The 25151-nt window shown below is 53.1% G+C and overlaps 1 protein-coding gene across 1 annotated transcript; it reads left to right on the plus strand.

Annotated features, from left to right (window-relative positions):
* On the plus strand, positions 1 to 24880 carry LOC128264802 (probable E3 ubiquitin-protein ligase HERC2). The gene is given in 12 exon segments (XM_053000476.1): positions 1 to 2362; positions 3607 to 4175; positions 4235 to 4783; positions 5903 to 6897; positions 6962 to 7121; positions 8690 to 10509; positions 10575 to 10948; positions 12967 to 20866; positions 22287 to 22770; positions 23799 to 23957; positions 23959 to 23976; positions 24043 to 24880. Coding segments are annotated over 12 exon segments (15114 nt in total). The 5' UTR covers positions 1 to 429; the 3' UTR covers positions 24196 to 24880.
* Positions 24881 to 25151: the final 271 nt, after the last annotated feature.

The raw sequence follows: 25151 nt of genomic DNA on the forward strand, positions 1-25151 counted from the left end.
GTCACGGGCTGGAAACTATCGGCCATCTCTAAAGACAACTATTAAATTGATTAAATTAAACGCATTCGAAAACAGCAAGTGCAAACATCGGAGAGTGCGAGTGCGTGTGCAAGCGAACAAAACTGGGTGACATAAACTCCGTGCGGATTAACAAAATGAGCAGTGCGGAGCAGGATAACAACGGATTATCCTGATCCTGGACGCCCCGAGTGCAGTTGTGTGTGTGTGTGTGTGTGTGTGCAGTTCGTGTGCCAGTGACGACATTGACCCGCCCCCGCCCGCCATCGCCACGCCCCCTTCCCCCGTTTCGCTGGGGAAAATGTGCCATGCCATTGATGTTGTTGTTGTCCGTTCCCAGGCTGAGTTGGATCATGTAGCATTAGGCGGTAACTAGGACACAAGGACAAGCCCAAACCGAGAATACAGACCATGTTCAACCGCCAACCGGCGAACGGAGGAGGCGCCAGTGGCCAGTCAGCTCCCGCCCCACCCACAGCTGGAGCTGCAGCTTCTGCTGCTGCTGCTTCTGGTGCTGCATCTGCCCCGCCATCAGGAGCCACTGCATCCGGATCATCTGGAGGATCTGGAGCACCGGCCAGCCAATCGCCCGATCTCTACCTGCGTCCGCTGCCCTTCCTGGACGCCAAATGGCTGCGCGCCGATCTCATCGCCTCCCTGCGCAACGCCGCCGATGGGGCAGTGCTCTGGAACCACCTGATCCAGGACTGCGAGCTGGTGTCCTCGCCATCGGCGCCGCTCCTCAATGCCCGCGGCCAGCTGTCCTACCTGGGCGACGATGGCAAGCACTACTGCGGCGCCCAGCAGCTCAAGTGCTCCTGCTGCCAGCCGGAGTTCTGCGGCCCACTCTCCGCCTGCAACTGCGACGGCTGCCGGCCGCTGGACTCGGACACGGCCATCAAGAAGCTCACCACGCAGGCCGCCGCCCAGCAGGCGGCCCATCTCAGCCAGGCCACCGACCTGGTGCTGAGCGGCTGGCTCTGGAGCCAGCCGCCATCGCAGCAGGCGCGCCAGGAGTGCCAGCGCTCCATGATCTCCGAGCTGCAGGAGCTGGCCCTGCGCGCCGCCGGCAACTGCCTGTCCGCGCAGCATCTCCGACAGCAGCTGTTCGTCTACGAGCGTTACTTTGTGGCCCTGAAAAGGGAGCGGGAGCGCCAGCCCGCGGCAAGCAAACCGGATGTGGCCAGCAGCAATGCCGGCGCCACCACGAGTAGCACCATCGTGGCCGCCAGTAATGCCACCAGTACTACCACCACCACCAAGGCTGCCAACTTGGAGCCGCAGCCGAAGGAGACGCCGGAGCATGGTGCTCTGGGCTTGGCCCGTGTGGCCACTCGGGCTGCGCTGAACTTTAGCTTTGCCTTCCTGCGACGCGCCTGGCGCTCCGGTGAGGACACGGAGATGTGCAGCGAGCTGCTGAGCGAGGCACTGGCCTCGCTGCAGGAACTGCCGGAGGCCACGCTCTTCGAGACGGCCGTCGTCTCGTCGCTCTGGCTGGAGGTCATGGAGCGGTCCATCAAGTTCCTGCGCCTGGTGGCGCTCGGCGACCCGATGGGCGGTCGCTGCACCGCCCCGCTGAACGATCGCCACACGGCGCTGTGCCTGCTGCTGGAGCTGGGCGTGCAGAAGGGCACGCTGGCCGCCACGCTCGAGTGCGTCGTGCTGCTGCTGCTGCTGTGGGAGAAGGATCGCGCGGGCAACGACAACAGGGACATGCCGCGCAAGACGGGCGCCCCGCTGCAGCGCATCCTGCTGCGGTACCAGAAGATCGGAGCCACGACGGGTGCCAAGGGAGTGGGCGGCATCGCCGGCGGAGAGCCTGCTCCGGTGGCCAGTGCCACCGAGACCTTCCTGCGATTTCTCTCGCTGCCCAAGAGCAGTGCGGCCATTGTGGACCTGCGACGCGCCGCCGTCGTCATCATTTCGCATCTGGACCGCCTGGTGCAGCCGCTGATGCCGCGCTGCCTGCTCCGCACTGGCCACGCCCCCGCCCTAGCCCTCGACGCCTCGTCGTCCGCCAGTGCGTCGGCCCCCCAGCAGCGAGTCTACGCCCTGGGCTGGCCCTCGCTGTCCAAGGACCAGCAGGGATTCAGCGCCGAGACGACGCTCAGCTGGAGCGGCGAGGCCACGGCGGTGCCGACGCTCGGCTGCCGATTCCAGATCAAGCAGGTGGCCTGCTGCGAAAGCCAGCTGCTCCTCCTCAGCCAGGAGGGCAAGCTGCACACCTGGCGCCTGGCCAAGCCGGAGGCGGAGCCGCTGCCCCTGGAGGAGGTCGCCCACGAGGTGTTCATCAGCATCGCCGGCCACTGCGAGGGACGCCACTTCCTGGCCATCGACAGCAACTGTAAGTTGAAGAGAAGGCTTCAGGGGAATGGGTTCTTTTTTGTCGATCAGGAGTGCACCAATAATGTTTATATCAATTGCACTTCTGAGCCCTACAGCTGCGCTCAAAATAATAGTAGTGGGAAAATGTAAAGTGCTTAAAAACATATATTCAAGGCATAGGACAAATTTTCTAAATATTATATCTATGATAATTGTAGATTTTTATATTTGCCCCAATTAGTTTATAGTATAAGCTTCACGAAAATGAACTTCTAAACTATTTTTGATTGATATTTCCATAAACTAAATTACTACTATTATTTTGACCGCAACTGTATATCTAAGGGTACTATGATCAATACTCCGCAGGTTTCAAACATTTTCGAACAAGTTTTAGTGGCATTCATTTCGTAACGCCGTGTTACATATCACTTACGGCTGCGGTCTTGAAAATACTATTTTTTAAGCTTATGGAAGTAGCAACCGTTTCAAAGCAACTTAAACTGCTACAGACTTTTAACTTTTAGAGTTTACTTTACTAGATTTCCTAGTGATCCGAGTAGCCTAAGAGCACTTGTAAATGAAACCACTCTAAATCCTTTATTTCAAGTCATAGAGTGTATATCACTTAAACTTCTATAAACTGGGCTTATTTGACCTTAACATATCAAGTTAACTTAACTAGGTAGAGTAGAAACTGATACTTTTTTATATACTTTGACCAATAAATCAAATTATCTTTCTATCTACTACTTACTAGTTATGTTGTCCATAGTAAAATAGTAAATTTCTGAACCATTTGTCATGTTTGTCAATCTTCCATAAATTAAAATATCTAACTATTTGCTACTTAATATTTAGTAATATTGTCAATAGAAAAACTCTGAAAAAATACGGGGTAAAAGGGTGGTTTGAATTATTTACATCTCTTAAATTGTAACCCCAATTTTTGAACCATTCTTCAGTCAAACTTCCGTAAATCATAGTATCTATCTATTTACTACTTACTACATAGTTTTACTAGTAAAATTCGGGGTAAGATGGTTATTCGAGATGTGGATGTTAGATTGTGCTCCCATTTTGTAATTTGTAAACCCTATCAAAAACCTGGTCAAACTTTTATAAATCAAAATATCTATCTATTCAACATTTACTAGTTCTATAGAAATAAGGAACTTTGACTGTATTGTATATTGTATATTTTGAATTTTAACCTCAACCGTTGAACGATGTCCTCATTCCGACCTTCAATCTTCGTTGCAGACAATGCCTATTCCTGGGGCACTGGCGAGGACCACCGCCTGGGCCATGGGGACACACACGCGCGCGCCGTGCCCACCAAGATCGCTGCGTTGGAGCAGCACTGCGTGCAGTCGGTGTACTGCGGCTGCTCGTACAGCGCGGCCATCACGTGCGGCGGCAACCTGCTCACCTGGGGCCGCGGCACCTACGCCCGCTTGGGCCACGGGAACAGCGACGACCGCAGCCTGCCTACGTTGGTGGTGGCGCTGGCCGAGCACATGGTGGTGGACGTGGCCCTGGGCAGCGGCGATGCCCACTCGCTGGCCCTCACTGACGAGGGACTGGTGTTCGCCTGGGGCGACGGCGACTATGGCAAGCTGGGCAATGGCAACTGCAATGGGAGCCTGCAGCCGATCCTTGTCGAGTCGCTGCCGCGGGTGCAGCGCGTCTTCGCGGGCTCACAGTTCTCGGTGGCGTTGAGCCACGAGGGCCAGCTCTTCACCTGGGGCAAGGCCACCTGTTTGGGCCACCAGCTGGTGGAGCGCAGCGTGCAGGGCTGCAGTGTGCCGCGTCTGGTCACCAGCTTGCAGGTGAGTAACGCCTGCATACCCGTATGCGTTGTGGTATTCATCCGCTTGCTTCGTTCCAGCACAAACGCATCGTGGACGTGGCCGTGGGTGTGGCCCACTGCCTGGCGCTCTCCAGCAGCGGTGAGGTATTCGGCTGGGGCCGCAACGACAGCCAGCAAATCTGTCCCGCCTCCGTGTCCAGCGAACCGCTGCTGCGCATCCCCATTCTCGTCGCACTGCCAACGCTCCCGGCCAGCGGGATCGCCTGCACCAGTGGCCAGAGCCTGGTGTGGACACAAAGCACGCACCAGGGCGTGCCGCTGCGTGCCCCCTTTGTAATCGACCTGGGCGAACCCACGTTCCGGCTGCTCGACCAGCTGCTGGGCATGTGCAGCAGCCAGGACAACCGGCAGACGCCCAACCAGGAGAGCGAATGCATTGCCGTGGCCTGCCTCAATCTGGTGCGCCTCCAGCTGCTCGCCCTCATCGCCAACGGCGTAGAGCCGCGCCAGGTGGGTCTGGCCAGTGGCAGTCGCCTGCTCGGCAGCCTTAAGGCGCGCATTCTGGGACTGGCCGGTGGCAGCCAGGTGCTACGCACCATCCAAGTGGCAGCACAGCAGGCACTGCAGGTGAGTGCGTCGGTTTTCTCTTCCCTCTTCCCTGTTTAATTGCTACAGGATTACGTTAGGTTAAGGAGAAGTATTTGTAGTGGTAGATAACAAAGACTTGTAATAATATAGCAGGGTATATATTCGAATTAGGTAGGACAGCGCGAACAACATCTTTAAAAATATTCATTTCCTTTGCAAAGTAATTATTTCAAGGCAACCTAAGTATGTTTATAGCATAAGCTTTACAAGCACATATTAAGCAGAAGGCAATTTTGTGTATCCTATTGGAATGTTGAACTCTTTGCCACACTTCTTTGCAACTAAAAGTGGCACATTTCAATTTAGTTAGAAACTTTAACAATAGTTGAAGACACAGACATAAAATGATTTTATAGTTTTATTAAAAGCTTACTGTAAAAGAGAATATTATGTAATTGGGATCAACAATACGAATTAATGATGCTAGAGTTGTTTTAACTTAATGTGACTAGCGCCGTAATTTGAATTTACTTAGTAAATTTGTAAATTTTATAAATAAAAAAAAGGTTATTTTAAACTGAGTAATTCAAAAGTAATTCTATAAACTAATTGCGTCTTATTTTCAGTACTCCAATACGTTAATTTTACATGTTTAAAAATTTTAAAAAAAAATTATACTTCTTAAAAAAACATTTTTAATTTTAAACATAGGTAGATAACAAAAACATTTTGAATTCTTTGTGAAGTAGAGATCAACGAAATTGTACAGTAATTTTCTTAAACTTCTATACATTTTTTTAGAATATTTATTTTAATAGGTGAAATTTGGATAATAATTCAAAATATGTATTGTCCTGGAACAAAAATTAAATCAATTCGATTGGTTGTTGTGTTTAGGAACAAGTATGCTTTATTGGTAAAATATAAATAAAATACTGTTGTGCTTAAAAAATGTTTTCTAGTCATTTTATGTTGCCTTAGTGCTAATATTTTGACCGCAACTGTATTCTTATTTTTTATATGACTGCTTGCTGTTGGAATATAAATTTTGCTGCCAATGCAGCGAGCATTTCACAATTTTAGACTACTTCTTAAGAGTGCGTGTCATGCCTTCCATTGCCATTTAGACTAATCAGTCAACTTTTCCCCTCACTTCAGGACGGATGGAGTGTCCTGCTGCCCACAGCAGCGGAGCGTGCCCAGACGCTCACCTCGCTGCTGCCGTCGGAGCCGGGACAGGCGTCCTCCGCCGGGCACCGCTTCATGACCGACCTGCTGGTCAGCTCGCTGATGGCCGAGGGCGGCCTGGAGTCGGCGCTGCAGCACGCCATCCGGCTGGAGAGCAGCTCCTGCTCCTCCGCCGACTGCGGCGACGGAGTGCACCTGCCCCTGCTGCAGCTGATCACCCGGCTGCTGGGCAACAATGCGGCGCTCTCCCAGACCCGACTGTCGCCCGCACTGGGCAAGCATCATCAGCAGCAGCTGCAGCAGATGCAGCAGGAGAAGGAGGAGGAGGAGCGCGAGCAGCATGGCCACAAGCACCAGGAGCCGAGCACCAGTCCCAGTTTGAGCCTGCTGCACCGCTTCCAGCGCCTGCTGCTGGCCCACATCCACCAGGCCGAGCCCGAGGAGGAGACCACCGGCGCCGAGGCGCTGCTGCTGCAATACCTGCACGCCCTGATCCCCGCCTGCGTCGGCACCCTGCAGAAGGCCCACGAGCTGGCGCTGCAGTGTCGCGAGCATCCGGCCGAACATTCGCTGGGGCCGCAACTGGGCCAGCAAGTGGGCCACCTGGGCCGCATCCTGCAGGCGGACATCTCAGACGCCCTGCTGCACGAGCTGCTGGTGGGCCTGGTGCTGCTGAAGCGAGATCGGCCCCAGTGCCTGGGCAACCTGCGGTGGGCGCGGCTCTTCCTGCCGCTGCTCCGCGTCCTGGACCGACTCAATCGGGCGCTGGGCGAGGGCGAGCTGCGCGACGGCGACGACATGGGCTGGCCCGGCATCATCTGCCGCGGCGGACCCAAGGGCCAGGGACCTCCGCCCGCGGACCCCGAGACCCACTATGTGCGCCGCGCGGACATGGAGAACCTGCTGCTCGACGGCACTCGCTGTATCATTTTGGCCGGCTACGTATGCGATCTGACTGGATACAGGTGAGTCGCCATCCCATGCCCTATACTCATTTCCAACGTGTTCTCAACCCACAATCCTTTGCAGCTGCGAGTCGGACACACTGCGCAGCATTTTGGACTCGGGATTGGGTAAGGATCTCACGGCCGAGTTGGGTAGCCAGGCGGCGCTCAGGAGCGCCATGGAGCACATCCTGCAGCACCACAAGCTGGGCAAGTACATGGCCCAGGCTAGCACGGAAGAGAAGGTGGGTTTCCTTCTTAATTTATTAATCCACACATAGAAAAGCACAAGGGTTAAATCAACTAATTAATGGTTAAAACTATTGTTATTTGTACAAAATAAATTATTGCCAGGAAAATAGTAGTTCACCTAAAAATGAATAGTTTAAGAACAATTTGTACTGTTCTTAAACTATTAAAATAGTAGTTCTTTATTTTGCACATTACTTTTTTATATTAAAATATGTGAAAGTTATTTATAATTGTATAATATATATTATATATTTATATTATATATAATTATAATATAGTTATATAATATATTATTATAATATATTATATTTAATAAGTTTAACTTACTATTTAGCTTTTCTGGCTGCAATGGTAACCACCAAGAAGTGCTTTTTGAGAACAAAATATGTAGGCTGATTATAGTCAACATTTAATGAATGTACAAAAAAAAAAACACAAAACTATTCGTGGCAAAAGCAGGAACTGAACTCATGACTCTCAGATTACTAGCCTTACTTCTGAAATATTAAGGATTTGACTTTTAAAATAGGTAATATTAAATTTATAACATTACTTTTAAATCAACAAAAGACATAAAAAAAACAATATATATACTGTTTCAATTGTTCTAATACTAATTATTGGCTCAAAAAATAAACCAATAAAATACAAGAAAAAATAGCAATAGTTTTTTTTTAAGTATTCTAATTGTTATAATACTATTGATAGCCAAAAAAAAAAAGAGAAAAATATCACAGCTTTGTTAATATTAACGAAACTATTTATTTATGATGATGTTTTTTCTGTGTGCAGCTAAATTTTAAATAATTTAAAACAGTTTCTTTTAAACTCATTTGATTAAATTTAGACTGGTATATTAATCAGAATAATTGAATATATGTTAATTGCAATACAGTCGAATAAAATAGTACTAATCAAAACATCTTAAATTTCCTAGCCAGATATTTTTAAATAAAAACCAAGCAATTATCTATTAAAATACTTTTTAAAACAATAAAATACGTAAAAAAGAAATAGTTCAACTATTTTAATTGTTGTAACAGTATTCAAAGATTACAAAAATAAAAGCCTAAAACCACAAAATACATTAAAAAATGAATGTTTTTTAACTATTTTAAGTGATATAATACTATTCAATAGTCTAAAAACAAAAACAAAAACATAACAGTTTTGTAAACAGTATAGTAACTATTTTTCTATGGTAATTTTTTTTTATGTGCAGCTTAAATTTAAATAGCTTAAAAACGTTGTGCGTTCAAAAGGCTTTGCTTTTAAATCGTTTAATTAAATTGAGACGATATATCTGATATATACAGATTGAATATAGAAAAGTACAAATGAAAATATTTGACAATACCTAGCAGCCAGTTCTTTTAAATAAAAAGAAATGATTTTTCAACTATAATATATAATAGCATAATAATAGCATTCAAAGGTCCAAACAAAAAAAAAAAAAATATTACTATTACTATTACCATGTTGATTTTACCCAAGTCATCTTTTCGTGTGTATTTTGGTACTTATCTAATGATCATCTCCAATCCAATCCAATCTAATATAGTCATCGGCGCCGGGACCCAGTCGACTCACCCACTTCAGCTCGGAGTGCGCCTTGGCGCAGCTGCTGGGCCTGGTGGCCAACCTGATGTGCAGCGGACCGGCCCTGCAGCCGGCGGAGCTGCAGTGCCGCCAGCTGGACAAGTCCAGCCTGCTGAGCGGCGGGCTGCAGCTGCTGCAGCCGAGCAATCCGTTCGACGAGGAGAAGGGCGAGGCGAGGAGCAGCCACAGTTGCCACAGCACGGCGGGCAACACGCCCACGGAGCAGCCGCCGCCACTGCCGCTGCAGCAGCAGATGCAGCAGCAGCTGGCCGCTGGACGCAGCAAGTCGCAGCTGCAGCAGCGGGCCGACGCCTTCGTCGCCGGTTTGGCGGAGGCCAGGCTGCTGGAGCCGCCGGTGGCCGCCTGGCTGGCGCTCACCGAGCGCTACTGTAAGGCCCACAACCTGATGTGGCACCAGGAGTTCTCCACGGAGCATCCCGTCCAGGAGCTGGAGCGTCTGCTCAGCGCCGTGCTCATCCGGCATCAGTATTTGGGCGGCCTGGTCCTGAGCGCCCTCGAAGCGGAGTCGTCGTCGCCCCCGCCTCGCCAGCTGGGCGAGATCATACGGCTGGTGCACCAGGCCAAGTGGTCGGTGGTACGCACGCGGCAGCAGCTCAATCGCAGCTACAAGGAGGTCTGCGCCCCCATCCTGGAGCGGCTGCGCTTCCTGCTCTACGAGGTGCGCCCCGCGATTAGTCCGCAGCAGCGCGGACTACGACGCCTGCCCATCCTGCAGCGACCGCCGCGATTCCGGCTGCTGGTGCGTCGCCTGCTGCAAGAGCTGCGCTCTGCGCGCCAGCCATCCAAGCCAGCCAAGCCGGAGGATCTGGTCAATGCCTCGATCCAGCAGGAGCAGGAAAAGAAGCCGCAGCCGCCGCCACAGCCACAGCCGCAACCCAAGCTGCAGCTGGAAGAGGAGGAGGAAGAGCAGCAGCAGCAGGAGGAGGAGGAGACGCTGCTGCGGCGGCTCAACGAGCGGCAGATCCATGGCGAGGGCGAACTGGAGCCGGCCCTTATGCAGGACATCGTGGACTTCGCTCTGCAGGACAGCTGCGACGTGGAGACGGCCCGCCGGGCCATGTACTGCCAGATGCAGCGCTACCAACTGCGGCTAGCCGGGCTGCAGCTGGTCCAGCAGCTGCTCGAGCTGCACGGCCTGCTGGACGCGGCCCAATACAGTCTGCTGAACGGCTTCCTGGGCCTGCACCTGAAGTCCTCGTGCGGATCGAGCGGATCCGGCAGCTCACTGCATGTCCTGGGGCAGCTGAACATGATCAGTGCCTACCAGAAGGCTCGACTGCTGCTGGCCCAGGCCCGCGTCCTCGATTGGGCGGTGCGCGAGCTGCGCCGCCTGGTCAACCAGGAGCAGCAGGGCCATGCCCGCGGCAAGGATAGCACCAACCTGGGCACCTATGTGCTGCTCAAGCGCCTGCCGCGCGCCCGCTTCCTGCTGAGCGTGTTCGGCCTGCTGGCCAAGGAGCTGGGCCCCAACGAGCTGGGCCTGCTCATCAACTCCGGCCTGCTGGGCACCGTGCTGGGCCTGCTGTCGCAGACGGGCGGCGAGGGCGTGGCCGGCGGCCAGGTGCACGGCGAGCTGAGCGTCCTCTACGAGGACAGCGTGCTGAAACAAAAGTCCAGCAAGGCGCAGCTCAGCGGGCCCGATCTGGCCAAGCTCATGAAGATCGGCACCCGGATTGTGCGCGGCGCGGACTGGAAGTGGGGCGACCAGGATGGCAATCCGCCCGGCGAGGGTCGCATCATCAGCGAGGTGGGCGAGGATGGGTAAGTGTGCGCAGATCTCCCTAGATTCCATACCAACATTCAGCTTTCCTTTTAAATTTCCCCAGCTGGGTGCGTGTGGAGTGGTACACGGGAGCCACCAACTCGTACCGCATGGGCAAGGAGGGCCAGTACGACCTGCAGCTGGCCGACAGTGCCCTCAACGTGGCCTCGCCCACGGAGCCGGAGCGCGAGGAAGTCGCCGGCAGCGAGGCCTCGCCCAGCAGCGATTCGCATCCCTCCAAGCTGCTCCGCCATTGCGCCGCCAAGCTGCTCCAGATCCTCGCCGTGGGCAGCGGCCTGCACGGCGCCCAGTTGGACAAGCACGCCCTGCGCGGCATGACCAGCATGTTCCGAGCCATCGTCTATCCCAAGCCATCGATGACCGGCATCTCCCACTCGCTGGGCTGGCTCAATCTGGGCTTCATCCGAGCCATATCGGGTGAGTTTCTTTGATCAACTTGGCTACTCCGAAATTGGGAGTATTTATTGGCTATACACTTTAAAATACGGGTATTCGACACTGGGGCACTAGAGTTTTGTATTTATACAAATTTCGCAATAGCGCCCACTTTGTATACCCACCCAGAGGGTATTATAATTTAAGGGGGTACTCTGGTCTATAGGCCTGAATTTTAAGCATCTTTTCAAGAATGATAACAAGAAAATAAATAGTTTTCATTGACATTTAAAAAATCCAAAAAAAAAATAAACAAATAGAACGCCCAATATTCGCCGAGATACAGGCCTGTGAAGTGGGGTCTTCAAAAAAATCGTTGCGTCCTGGTTGACATGATTTCAGTCCTTGTAGAGATCAGAAACAAAAATTGTTCATTAGTGAAGGTGCCGTTATTCTGTCATATCAAATTTTTTAAGTCTAAACATTCAAAATAAGCCAACAAAAATTGATATTTTTTTTTAAATTTTAAGACCAGAAAGGGGGTATTTCTGTAAGTCAGTATTGTATATATATGAAGCATATATGTATATTCTTGACCAGCGTCACTATAAGAGACGATCTAGCCATGTCCGTCTGTCCGTCCTTTTCTACGCCAACTAGTCTGCCAGATTTAAAGCATTCTGGATGAATCTTTCTTAAAAGTGTCTGTTTAATATTGCAAGTAGTATGGTATCATTTATATAGCTCCCAATGAAACAATAGGAAAATAAGTAAAAAATAAAAAAAAATAAACTAAAAAATGTTTAATGTATATCGTCAGTTTCCCCAACTTTGGCAATCCGAAGTTGTAATACCCTTGCAGTCAAGGGATGGATCAGAAGGAAATAAAACCAATATATAATATAAGCATATAATCGAAATATAAGCAAATTGCCTCGAAAACAAACAATTGTATCAAACTTTAACCGATCATCAATATTTGTGATCATGATCACTGTACCGTGTACACATGCAAAAATACGATTTGGAAAAGTATAAGAATCCATATTTTACACTGCGCGAATAGTTGGCATAGAAGTGTTTGGTCAGTCTGACAGATATATGGTCCAATGTCCAATATATATATATATATATATATATATATATATATATATATATATATTGGACATTGGACATTGGACATATATATATATATATATATATATATATATAATCCAAGTGGAGTTATAGTTATGGTTTTTTCCTCGACTCCACATTGACTTATACCCGTTACCCGCAGAGTAATCGTTTTAATCGTTAATCGTTTCCCACCCTGTATATTTATTCTTGATCAGGATCAATAGCCGCGACGATCTAGCAATGTCCCCCTAGCCGGAAACTATAAAAGCCAGAAATTTGAGATTTAACATGCAGATTCTATTTATGTCAAGACAGCATCAGTTTATTCTAAAATGTGGCCACGCCCACGCTCTAAAGCCCAAAAAGGGCGAAAATCTGCCCTGTCACTGCGAGACATGGTTGAGGGCCATTATTAAGCTGTATGTGTTTATTTGGTCAATATCTATCGATTTACACAACAATTTTCCAAATCGAACTATTGTTTAAAAAGTTATAAGCATAAATGTACATTTTTTTGGATATTTGAAAATTTGTGGTAGATGGCGCCACCTAATACGTAATTTTTGACTGAGGCACATGAAAGTTTGAAATTGGTTAACTAACTTAGTAACGAGTATCTAATATTGTTTTTTTTTTTTTAATTTATATTTATTAAATTAAAGCTAGCTTATGGTTTACAACTAAAAAGTTTACTTGTAAGAGTATTAGTTTTATTTTAATTAGGCAGAAAGATAACTATTTTAGATTCAATGGATTAGTTGAGTTTCTTTTTAAGGAAAGTCATGATTTTTGTTATGGTTTCGTTGGTGGGGTGTGCTATGAGTGATACTTCATGTGGGTAGAGGGAAGGGTAGGTGATAGGGATGATCCCCTGATCCCCTGATCCCGCCCTATTTAAGATAGAAATGTGAGTCCATTACTCTTCCCTTTTCCTCTTCCAGGCGACTGTCCGCGTCTGTGCCTGGAGCTGAGCACCCCCGGCTGGCTGGGCCACTACCTGTCGCTGCTGGAGCAGCCGGCGGGCAGCGAGGCGGGCGTGTACCGGCAGCTGCACTGCCTGCGCCTGCTGCAGTTCATCCTGGCGCAGTGGAGCGCCGCGGAGGAGGCGCGAATGCCGGCGCTGGTGCACCAGCTGTTCGCCACCCTAGGCCGCATCGCGCTCCACTGTCCCGGCGACGCCAGTCTGCTGCCCACGGCGGAGGGCAAGGCGCGCGTCCTGCTCACCGCCTCCCACTCGGGCAGCGTGGCCGAGGAGCTGGTGGCCCTGCTGCGGCGCCTGCACACGCTGCCCGCCTGGAACCCGGTCATCAACTCCTTCCTGGCGCAAAAGCTCTGCGTGGCCGCCGAACTGCTGGCGGAGCACTCGGCGCACTCCCTACACTCCGCACGTGCGACGCATGCGACGCCGCTGGACAGCGAACAGGTGTTCGTGCTGGGCGTGCTCGGTGCCATCGGTGGCCATGATCTGCGTCCGCGCGTCGGCCTGCACTGCTTCCACGAGGGCGGCCACATGGTCATTGCCAGCTTCACGCCCAAGGGCCGATGCCTTTTGGCCCCCGACGGTGGCGGTGGCGGTGGCGGTGGCGGTGGCATGGGAACTGGAACTGGCAGCATCCATGGATTCGCCAAGGTGCCGCTGGCGGCGGTGATGCCGCACCTGGACCACAGCGTCTTCAGCCTGAGCCGGCTGCCCATGAACGAGATGCTGCTGAACGCGTGGACGGTGCTGCTCTATGGCCCGGCGCCGGAGCTGCGCGAGCAGCTGCCCACCAGTGCGGATGGTCGTCTGGACCTGGCCCTTCTCCGCGCCCAGCAGCTCCAGATGGCCGTGCTGCACACAAATGGCGTGCTGTACCGCCACCAGGCCGCCCTGCGTCGCATCCTCAAACAGCGCGCTCCGGCGGCCAGCATTTATGCCTCCACCACTGATGCGGATGCTGATCCCGATCCGGATCCGGATCCAGACCGCAGTGATGCGGACTCACAGCAGGCGGGGGAGCACGAGAGGGAGAGGGAGCAGGAGAGGGAGCCATCCGCGGGCAGTGGCGGTGGCGGCCAGGAGGCCCAGCTGCTAATACAGTGCATCCTATTGAGAGCTACACAGGCCTCGCCGGTGAAGGCCTGCTACAACTACATGGATCTGGCCACGGCGGCGCTCAACTGCATCCAATCGCTGGCCACGCAGGCGCACCAAGAGCTGAGCGAGGGCGGACTTGGGCCAGCCGATGGCCACTCACTCACACCCCAGCCCACGATGGTGCACGGCGTGCCCGTGTACAATGTGTCCACGGTGGCCAATGTGGCCCGGAAGGCGGAGCAGAGACCGCCGCAGAAGCTGGAGATGGACCCAGTGGAGGTCAAGTCGAAGTGGACCGATGCCCAGCTCACCAACCAGATCATGGAGATGGGTTTCACGCGACGCACCGTGGAGCTGGCCCTCAAGCAGCTGTCGTTGCAGGCGGAGATCATGCCCACGCCCGAGCAGATTGTCCAGTGGATCCTCGAGCATCCGGATGTGTGCGCCAATACCATTGAGGAGGACACACTGCCGCTGACTGCCTCATCGTCCCACGATCCGGAGGCGGACTCGGACAACGAGTGTCCCAGCTCGAGTGCCTCGACCTCCTCCACGTCCTCCTCGGACACAGTGGAGGGTCAGCCGGTGGCAGCCATGGTCAGTGAGGCCGCTGCTCCGCCCCTGAAGTTCCAGACCCGCAAGGACTTCCAAACCGCCGATCTCTATGCCCTGTATGTGCGCGGACTGGTGCGACCCGGCATGACGGTGCGCTGCTGCCGCGACTTCGAGGAGATCAAGCTGGGCGACATGGGCACCGTGCTCATCGTGGACACCGAGGGACTGCACGACCTCAACGTGCAGGTCGACTGGCGCAACCATGGCAGCACCTACTGGGTGTGCTTTGTCCACATCGAACTGGTGGAACTGCCCGCCCAGTCGCAGGCCCAGCCACGCCCCCCGCCCATCGCGGTGGGAGCCAAGGTGCGGCTGCGCAGCTCCTCGCTGCGCTACGGCCTGTTGTGCCAACTGCGTCTGGGCCGGAGCCAGGCGACTGGAGTGGTGAGCTCGGTGCACGGCAAGCAACTCACCGTGGACTTTCCGGATCAGCAGCCCGCCTGGCAGGGTCACATCAACGAGGTGGAACTGGTGGCCCCGCTGGCCATGGCCGACTCCTGTGGCGGCCATCAGCAGCAGCAACTTCTGGCAAGCAGCAGCAACAGCAACAGCAGCGATCTCATCGAGGACTGGTCCCGCTGCATCCGCTCGCTGACCGTCAGCTCGAACGAGGCGGCCGCCAAGCATCTGCTGAACGGCAGCAACCAGCCGTGGCAGAGCTGCTCCAGCGGTCCGTGCCGCCACTGGATACGGCTGGAGCTGCACGACCGCATCCTCGTGCACAGTCTGGAGCTGCGCGTCAGCGCCGAGGACCACTCGCACATGCCCTCGCTGCTGGAGATACGCGTGGGCGAGTGCGTGGACAGTTTGAAGGAGTACACGTGGATACCGGTGCCGGCGGGCGCCAGTCGCGTGCTGCTCATGCAGCAGGTCCCCACCTACTATCCCTGGGTGGAGGTGGTGGTCAAGCAGTGCCAGAACAACGGCATCCAGTGCAAGGTGCATGGCCTCAAGTTCGTGGGTCGCCGCCAGCAGCCCGACATCCAGCACATCCTGGCCAATGCCCAGTTCCTGGCCAGCGAGTACAGTGCGCCCGGCGGCGCTGGCTCCGGATTGGTCAGCACATCGCTTGGCGAGACGGACGGCGGCAGTGCCGCCGAACAGGACCTGCCCTGCACCGTGATGGTGTGGGGCCTCAACGACAAGGAGCAGCTGGGCGGCCTGAAGGGCTCCAAGGTGAAGGTGCCCACCTTCTCGCAGACCATAAGCCGGCTGCGACCCATCCACATGGCCGGCGGCTCCAAGAGCCTGTTCATCGTGAGCCAGGACGGCAAGGTCTATGCCTGCGGCGAGGGCACCAACGGACGCCTGGGCCTGGGGGTCACCCACAATGTGCCGCTGCCGCACCAGCTGCCCGTGCTGCACCAGTACGTGGTGAAGAAGGTGGCCGTCCACTCCGGCGGCAAGCACGCCCTCGCCCTGACCCTCGACGGCAAGGTCTTCTCGTGGGGCGAGGGCGAGGACGGCAAGCTGGGCCACGGCAATCGGACGACGCTGGACAAGCCGCGCCTCGTCGACGCGCTGCGGGCCAAGAAGATCCGCGACGTGGCCTGCGGCTCCTCCCACTCGGCGGCCATCAGCAGCCAGGGCGAGCTCTACACCTGGGGCCTGGGCGAGTACGGCCGGCTGGGCCACGGCGACAACACCACCCAGCTGAAGCCCAAACTGGTGGCGGCCCTCGCCGGCAAGCGAGTGGTCCAGGTGGCCTGCGGCAGCCGGGATGCCCAAACTCTGGCCCTCACCGAGGACGGGGCCGTCTACTCCTGGGGCGACGGCGACTTCGGCAAGCTGGGACGCGGCGGCAGCGAGGGATCGGACACGCCGCACGAGATCGAGCGGCTCTCGGGCATCGGCGTGGTGCAGATCGAGTGCGGGGCCCAGTTCAGTTTGGCCCTGACCCGCGCCGGTGAGGTGTGGACCTGGGGCAAGGGCGACTACTACCGCCTGGGCCATGGCGGTGACCAGCATGTGCGCAAGCCGCAGCCCATCGGCGGACTGCGCGGCCGGCGGGTCATCCATGTGGCCGTCGGCGCCCTCCACTGCCTGGCCGTCACGGATGCCGGCCAGGTGTACGCCTGGGGCGACAACGATCACGGCCAGCAGGGCAGCGGTAACACATTCGTGAACAAGAAGCCCGCCCTGGTCATCGGCCTGGATGCGGTGTTCGTCAACCGCGTGGCCTGCGGCAGCTCGCACTCCGTCGCCTGGGGCCTGCCCAATGCCTCGCCGGAGGAGGAGAAGCGCGGCCCGGTGCCCTTCGGCAGCACCCGCGACCCCCTGGGTGGCAGCAGCCTGGGCATCTACGAGGCCGAGGAGGCACTGCAGCCCGGCGCCACCAAGCAGGACGGCCGCCCGCCCCATGCTGGCAGTCTGAGTGAGAGCCTGTCCGCCCTGGAGACGCCGGCGGCCAGGCAGGCGGCCCTCGGTCATGTGCTGCGCGCCATGAGCATTCTCCAGGCGCGCCAGCTCATCGTGGCCGCCCTCACCAGTCACAGCAAGGTGAACTTCAAGGAGAGGGCAGGCGGAGCGGGCGGAGGAGCAGTCCAGGAGGAGGAGCCCCACACCAGTGGCTTAAACTTGATGGGTGGTGGAGCACTGGTGCAGCCCCTGCCGGAGACCATAGCCCAGGGCGGTGGCGAGGCGCCCGCCGATGCCGCCGATGCCGCTGATGCCGCGCTGCAGGAGCACAGTCCGGATCCGGGCATGGAGGTGCCTGCCCTGATGGCCGCCGCCGCCCCCCTGACGGCCGGTCCACTGAGCGCCTTTCAGAGCCTCACCGGCTCCCTGTCCATGTCGGGATCGCTTTCGAGCAGCGCCCTGCCCAATGCGCCACACAAGCACTCGAGGATGTCGGCCAGCGCCATGTCCGTGATGGCCGCCACCATGACGCAGCAGGAGGAGATGCTGGCCCACATGGGCCAGCTGCAGGAGATGCAGGGCCACGGCCATGGCCACGGGCTGGAGGACTTTGGCGGACTGCTGGGCGAGCCGGAGGCCAAGTCTCTGGTGGAGCTGCTCAAGCTGGCCGTGTGCGGCCGCTGTGGAGCGCCGAGCACGGCGCAGACCATCGCCGACACGTTGATCTCGCTGGGCGCCGGGACTCCGGCCGTGTCCGCCATGCTGCTGGAGACCTGCATCACGGAGCTGGAGGACCTGTGCACGTCGCGCCACTGCCTGGGCAAGCTGCCCAAGCCGGTGATGCAGGAGAGCGGCCATCCGTATGTGGACAATGTGAACGTGACCGGCGTGGTGCGCATCCCGGGCGCCGAGATGCTGCGCCTCGAGTTCGACAGCCAGTGCAGCACGGAGAAGCGCAACGATCCGCTGGTCATCATGGACGGCTCCGGCCGGGTGCTGGCCATGCGCTCGGGCCGCGAGTTCGCCCACTGGGCCCCGGAGATCCGGGTGCCGGGCGACGAGCTGCGCTGGAAGTTCTCCTCGGACAGCTCGGTAAATGGCTGGGGCTGGCGCTTCTGGGTGCACGCCCTCATGCCGGCGGCCACGCTGGGCGAGAGCGGCTCGGACCGGGCCGTGCTGTCGCAGCCCTCGATGGCGCTGGTCATGTCGCTGCTCGACTCCCGCCTGGCGCCCCGCCAGAGCGGTGTCCTGCTGCGTCTGGCCTCCGCCCTGGCCGCCTGCTCCCAGCTGGGAGCCCTCACCACGGCGCAAAGGATCTGGTCGCTGCGCAAGCTGCACGCCGTGCTGCTCCTGGAGCAGGCACCCCGACCGCAGGATCCCTCGCTATCTGCCCTGCTGCAGCCCCTCATCCCGGAGCTGCTGCGGCAGTACGAGTACGAGGAGCCGCAGGTGCGCGGCGGCATCCACCTGATGCACTCGGACTACTTCAAGACCCTGGCCGCCCTGGCCTGCGACATGCAGCTGGATGCCACGCTCCCAGTGCAGGCTACTGCATCCACCTCGGCAGCCACCACCACTGGCGATGTGCACAAGTGGGCCTGGTTCAAGCGCTACTGCATTGCCGTAAGGGTGGCCCAATCCCTCATACGCCGGACGGAGCTGCCGCGTCCCTTTTGCCTGGAGGTGCGCAAGAAGTTCGCCGAGATGCTGCCCAGCTCCACGGGTTCCAATTGTCAGGGACAGGCCCTGTCCCACACTGGTGGCCAGTCGCCCGGCCTGTCCATGCTGAACTCCACCACCTCGCTGTCCTCCAGCACGGCCAGCAATGTGTCGCCACCGCCGCAGGAGCAACAACAGGATCATCATCATCATCTGGAGTGCTGCAGCAGCAGCAGCAACAGCATCCTGCAGCACGAGGACCATGCCCTCTTTCAGGCTCCCCACGATGCCCAGCTGCTGCAGTGGCTCAACCGGCGCCCCGACGACTGGGCCCTGAGCTGGGGCGGAGCCAGCACCATCTACGGCTGGGGCCACAACCACCGCGGCCAGTTGGGCGGCCTGGAGGGCAGCCGGATCAAGACGCCGACGCCGTGCGAGGCCCTCAGCCTGCTGCGTCCGGTGCAGCTGGCCGGCGGCGAGCAGTCCCTGTTCGCCGTCACGCCCGACGGCAAGCTGTTCGCCACGGGTTACGGGTCGGGCGGACGGCTGGGCGTGGGCGGCAGCGACAGCTGGGCCATACCCACGCTGCTGGGCTCGCTGCAGCACGTGTTCGTGAAAAAGGTGGCCGTGAACTCCGGCGGCAAGCACTGTCTGGCCCTGACCACCGAGGGCGAGGTGTACGCCTGGGGCGAGGGCGAGGACGGCAAGCTTGGACACGGCAACCGGATGAGCTACGACCGGCCCAAGCTGCTGGAGCACCTGAACGGGATGAGCGTGGCGGACATTGCGTGCGGCAGTGCCCATTCGGCGGCCATCACGGCCAGCGGACATGTGCTCACCTGGGGCAAGGGACGCTACGGACGGCTGGGACACGGCGACTCCGAGGACCAGCTGAGGCCCAAGCTGGTGGAGGCACTGCTGGGCTATCGGGCCATCGACATTGCCTGCGGATCCGGCGACGCGCAGACGCTGTGCATCACGGACGACGACAATGTGTGGAGCTGGGGCGACGGCGATTACGGCAAGCTGGGACGCGGCGGCAGCGACGGCTGCAAGCTGCCCTACAAGATCGAGAGTTTGGCCGGCCTGGGCGTGGTCAAGGTGGAGTGCGGATCGCAGTTCTCGGTGGCGCTCACCAAGTCGGGGGCGGTGTACACCTGGGGCAAGGGCGACTTCCATCGGCTGGGCCACGGCTCCGTCGACCATGTGCGACGGCCCAAGAAGGTGGCCGCGCTGCAGGGCAAGAAGATCATCTCGATAGCCACTGGATCGCTGCACTGCGTCGCCTGCAGCGACGCCGGCGAGGTCTACACGTGGGGCGACAACGACGAGGGGCAGCTGGGCGACGGCACCGTGACGGCCATACAGCGGCCACGGCTCGTGTCCGCCCTCCAGGGCAAGCACATCGTGAAGGTCACCTGCGGATCGGCGCACACTCTGGCCCTGTCCACGTCGCAGCTGAGCGAGCGGCTGCGCCCGCTGCCTAATCCGCCGCTGGAGTACGACCTGGTGCGCGACCTCGCGCCCGAGGCCCTGCATGCCCGCCTCATCCTGCTGCACCACTTCTCGGAGCTGGTCTGCCCCTGCCTGGCCATGCTGCCCATCGCCGGCGATTTGAGCCTGGGCTCGCTCAAGGACGTGCTCGTGTACAACATCAAGGAGGCGGCCTTCCGCAAGGTCATCCAGACGACGATGGTGCGCGACAAGCAACACGGCCCCGTCATCGAGCTGAACCGCATCCAGGTGAAGCGGTCGCGCAGCCGCTGCAACGGCCTGGCCGGCGTGGACGGGATGAAGAGCGTCTTCGGGCAGATGGTGCAGAAGCTGCCACTGCTCACCCAGGAGGCTCTGGCCCTGCCGCATCGCGTGTGGAAGGTGAAGTTCGTGGGCGAGAGCGTGGACGACTGCGGCGGCGGCTACAGCGAGTCCATCGCCGAGATGTGCGACGAGCTGCAGAACGGCAGTGTGCCGCTGCTGATCAACACGCCCAACGGACGCGGCGAGGCGGGCGCCAACCGCGACTGCTTCCTGCTCGATCCCACCCTCTGTTCCGTGCTCCAGATGAACATGTTCCGCTTCCTGGGCGTGCTCATGGGCATCGCCGTGCGCACCGGATCGCCGCTGAGCATCAAGTGAGTAGCGTTACCTAACTGGATTTTAGCTTGATTTACTCAGTCATGGAGAGATTCAAATCGTTAATATGATCTACTTGATCTGATCTAAATAAGAACTCGATCTTAACTTGATTTACTCAGTCATCGAGAGATTCAAATCATTAATCATTAACATGATCTACTTTATCTGATCTAAATAAGAACTCGATCTTAACTTGATTTACTCAGTCATCGAGAGATTCAAATCATTAATCATTAACATGATCTACTTTATCTGATCTAAATAAGAACTCGATCTTAACTTGATTTACTCAGTCATCGTGAGATTCAAATATTAATCATTAACATGATCTACTTTATCTGATCTAAATAAGAACTCGATCTTAACTTGATTTACTCAGTCATCGAGAGATTCAAATCATTAAACATTAACATGATCTACTTTATCTGATCTAAATAAGAACTCGATCTTAACTTGATTTACTCAGTCATCGAGAGATTCAAATCATTAATCATTAACATGATCTACTTTATCTGATCTAAATAAGATAAGCTGATGGGGCTCATAACTCATACTCAAGACTCCTTTAACCCATGACTTCTATGGCTCATAGATAAGCATTACAAAATAACGCATCGCAGAGAACACGCACCGCGAATTCTTTAGAACTAAAGGGAAAATGTTTTATTATACCCTTGCAGAGGGTATTATAATTTCAGTCAGAAGTTTGCAACGCAGTGAAGGAGACATTTCCGACCCTATAAAGTATATATATTCTTGATCAGCATCACTAGCAGAGTCGATCTAGCCATGTCCGTCTGTCTGTCCGTCCGTTTCTACGCAAACTAGTCTCTCAGTTTTAAAGCTATCTGCATGAAACTTTCCCAAAAGTTGTCTTTCTATTGCAGTATATTCTATTCTAGTATATATGTCGGAACGAGCCGGATCGGACGACTATAGCATATAGCTCCCATAGGAACAATCGGAAAAATAAATTTAAAAAAATTATAACTTTGCTGTTTTTAATTTTTTTTTGTAGTTCTTCGACATATAGTAATGGTTAATTATTTCAGAATTACGGTTTAAATTTCATCAAAATCGGACTACTATATCATATAGCTCCCATAGAAATAATAAAAATATACAAAATATCTATCTAATAATTGAGCTGCAAATCATCATAGCTTCAATGTTTTTCAGCATATACGCAAGTAAATCATAATTTTAATGTTTTCAAAAGTATTTAATTCTTGCAATAGCTGCAAGGGTATATGAACTTCGGCTTGCCGAAGTTTGCTTTCTTTCTTGTTTTTAATTAATGTTTATCTTATTAAGAAGAATATATTGCGTTGCGTCACTTCTTCTTTATACATTTTGGGTGAAAAGTAATACAAATAAATTCATACCTACTTTTTACCTTTTTTTTTTTGTTTTTAGCTTGGCCGAGCCCGTCTGGAGGCAGCTGACCGGCGAGGTGCTGCGACCCACCGATCTCACCGAGGTGGACCGCGACTACGTGGCCGGACTGCTCTGCATCCGCAACATGGACGACGACACGAAGCTGTTCAGCGCGCTGGAGCTGCCCTTCTCGACCTCCTCAGCCCGCGGACACGAGGTGCCGCTGTCCACGCGCTACACGCACATCTCGCCCAGGAACCGGGCCGAGTACGTCCGCCTGGCCCTCGGGTTCCGGCTGCACGAGTTCGACGAGCAGGTGAAGGCGGTGCGGGACGGCATGTCCAAGGTGATCCCGGTGCCGCTGCTCTCGCTCTTCTCCGCCGCCGAGCTGCAGGCGATGGTCTGCGGCTCGCCGGACATCCCGCTGGGCCTGCTCAAGTCCGTGGCCACCTACAAGGGCTTTGACCCGAGCTCGGCCCTGGTCACCTGGTTCTGGGAGGTGATGGAGGAGTTTACCAACCAGGTGGGTCATCCTACACTATTTTGCAGTCTGCTCGGATTCGGATTCGAATGGCTTTTCTATTCGGATTTGCCCTTAACATATACAGCTGAGGTCAAAGTTTTTTAGCTAACGAGAATAGCAATCAAGAATAGTTTGAAAGCAACATGAACAACCTTTTTCTTAACTAAATGGGGCAAATATAACAAAGGATATTTTAAAAATATTTTAAAAATAGATCAGATATAAGAGATCTTTTATTCCAATACAAAGTACAGTTCAAAGAGAATTTATAGTTATTTTCTCAAATTAAAAAAAAAATACATTAAATATGGTACATTTAAAAGGGAATTTTAAGAATTATTAACAGTTTTCATTTTCATTTTAATAATCATTTTCAGTTAATAATAGTTTGAAAGCAACTTTTAAACCACTTTTCTATATTCCGCATTATATTAATTGTGTAATTTAAAATATTTATAAAATAGATTTTTACAATTTGTTTCTTTAGATCAGAGATATTAATATTCTTTTTATCCAATATAAAATTATTTATCCAGTATATTGAAAGGTGCATTTTAAGAAAGTTAAAACAATTGTATTAGACTTATGCAAATAGTAATGAAAAATAGTTTAAACAACTATTCCATGTTACGCATTTAACAAAAATATAAATAGCATTTTTTTAGATTTGTAATTTTAAAAATATATCAAATCTTTAAATCTTTTTTAATTTATTACAAAGTACAAATGAATGAGAATTTTTAGTTATTTTCTCACGACTTTATAAAATTGTTTTACACAGTATGCTGAAAAGTTAGTTTTAACAAATTATTAACAGTTTTCATTTCCTTCAAAAACTAGAACAATATCAAGGGTTTTTTTTATCTCATTTTGTTAATTGAAATTTAAATTGTCCTATACCTTAAGGGTAACTTTTTGAGCATTTTAAATTTTCCCACTACTATTAGTATTATTTTGACCACAACTGGTAATCTTTACCTGTGATTCTGACTACTTGGATTACTAACTTGCAATTTCAATAATTTCAGGAGCGCTCGCTGTTCCTGCGCTTCGTCTGGGGCCGCACCCGCTTGCCACGCACCATTGCCGACTTCCGAGGACGCGACTTCGTGCTGCAGGTGCTCGAAAAGAATCCGCCCGACCACTTCCTGCCCGAGAGCTACACCTGCTTCTTTCTGCTCAAGATGCCCCCGCTACTCGTGCAAGGTAAGACCAACTCGACTGCGATTTATGACGATTTTATTGATGCGAATTGAAACACATGGCTTGCAGGCCGTGCTGCTGGAAAAGCTCAAGTATGCCATCCACTTCTGCAAGAGCATCGACACGGACGAGTACGCACGCGTGGCCATGGGCGAACCCACCGAGGCGACCGGCAGCGAGGACAACAGCGATCTGGAGTCGGTGGCCAGCCACGAGGGCTGAACCAGAACCACAAACCGAACCAGAAGAAGAGCCAGTACCAGAAGCACTGTCCAACCAGCCCAAACTGACCCAATATGAACAAGCGAATACCCGAACAAATACAGCAAGGAGCGGGGATCAAATGAATCTCCCAGCTGATCCTTATGATCCTCACCACTAGGACACACGAAGCCTTCAAGTTAAACCCACTCACGCCACACGTACACATATATACACGTATAAACATATATTTTAAATTAGCACTTGAATCTGAGCAAGACGACGAATCGAGCGAAAGAGACGGCATCTAAAAGAAAGAGAAAGAGAGAGAGAGAGATAGAGAGAAAGGAATAACGATCGTACGATCGCGTAATGAAACCAAAAAGCAAAGCGTTAAAGTTATTTCCATATTATATTATATATATACATATAAATTTAAATATAAATGTTAGTTGAAGTCCACTCATAATTATACACAAGGCTTAAACGTTAGACGCAATCCAATCCAATCCAAACAATCCATTCCCATCCACCCCGTTTCCGAATCCGAACCCAGCCCAAAGCAGTTAATAAGCTAATTGATATTGATAACCCCGAAAAACACAAAAGGGCTAATGATGAATTATTCAAAAGTTGGATGCGCCCACAAGGCGCCGCAAAGAAAACTCTATCTGAACTAAACTAAACTGAAGCTAAATAAAATATTATAAAACCAATATACATCGTTTTTGGGTTTGTTTAATTTAAAGATAACGATTAAGTTTTAATGGGGATTTTTTCAAAGCTAATTTTTTAAAAAAAAGGCATATTTCTATTGACATTTTTTGTGTCATTTGATGTGGAGGAACTGAAATTTGAAAGTTCTATGGTACAATAATATAAAAACGGCAAAATAATAAAAAAAAAAAGTTAAATCATAGTGAGCAAATTTCGTCACACTTTAGGGCCACTAAAAAATAACAATGAGATAAATAAAA

Source organism: Drosophila gunungcola, unplaced genomic scaffold, assembly GCF_025200985.1.
Source record: "Drosophila gunungcola strain Sukarami unplaced genomic scaffold, Dgunungcola_SK_2 000078F, whole genome shotgun sequence".
NCBI classification, from domain to species: domain Eukaryota; kingdom Metazoa; phylum Arthropoda; class Insecta; order Diptera; family Drosophilidae; genus Drosophila; species Drosophila gunungcola.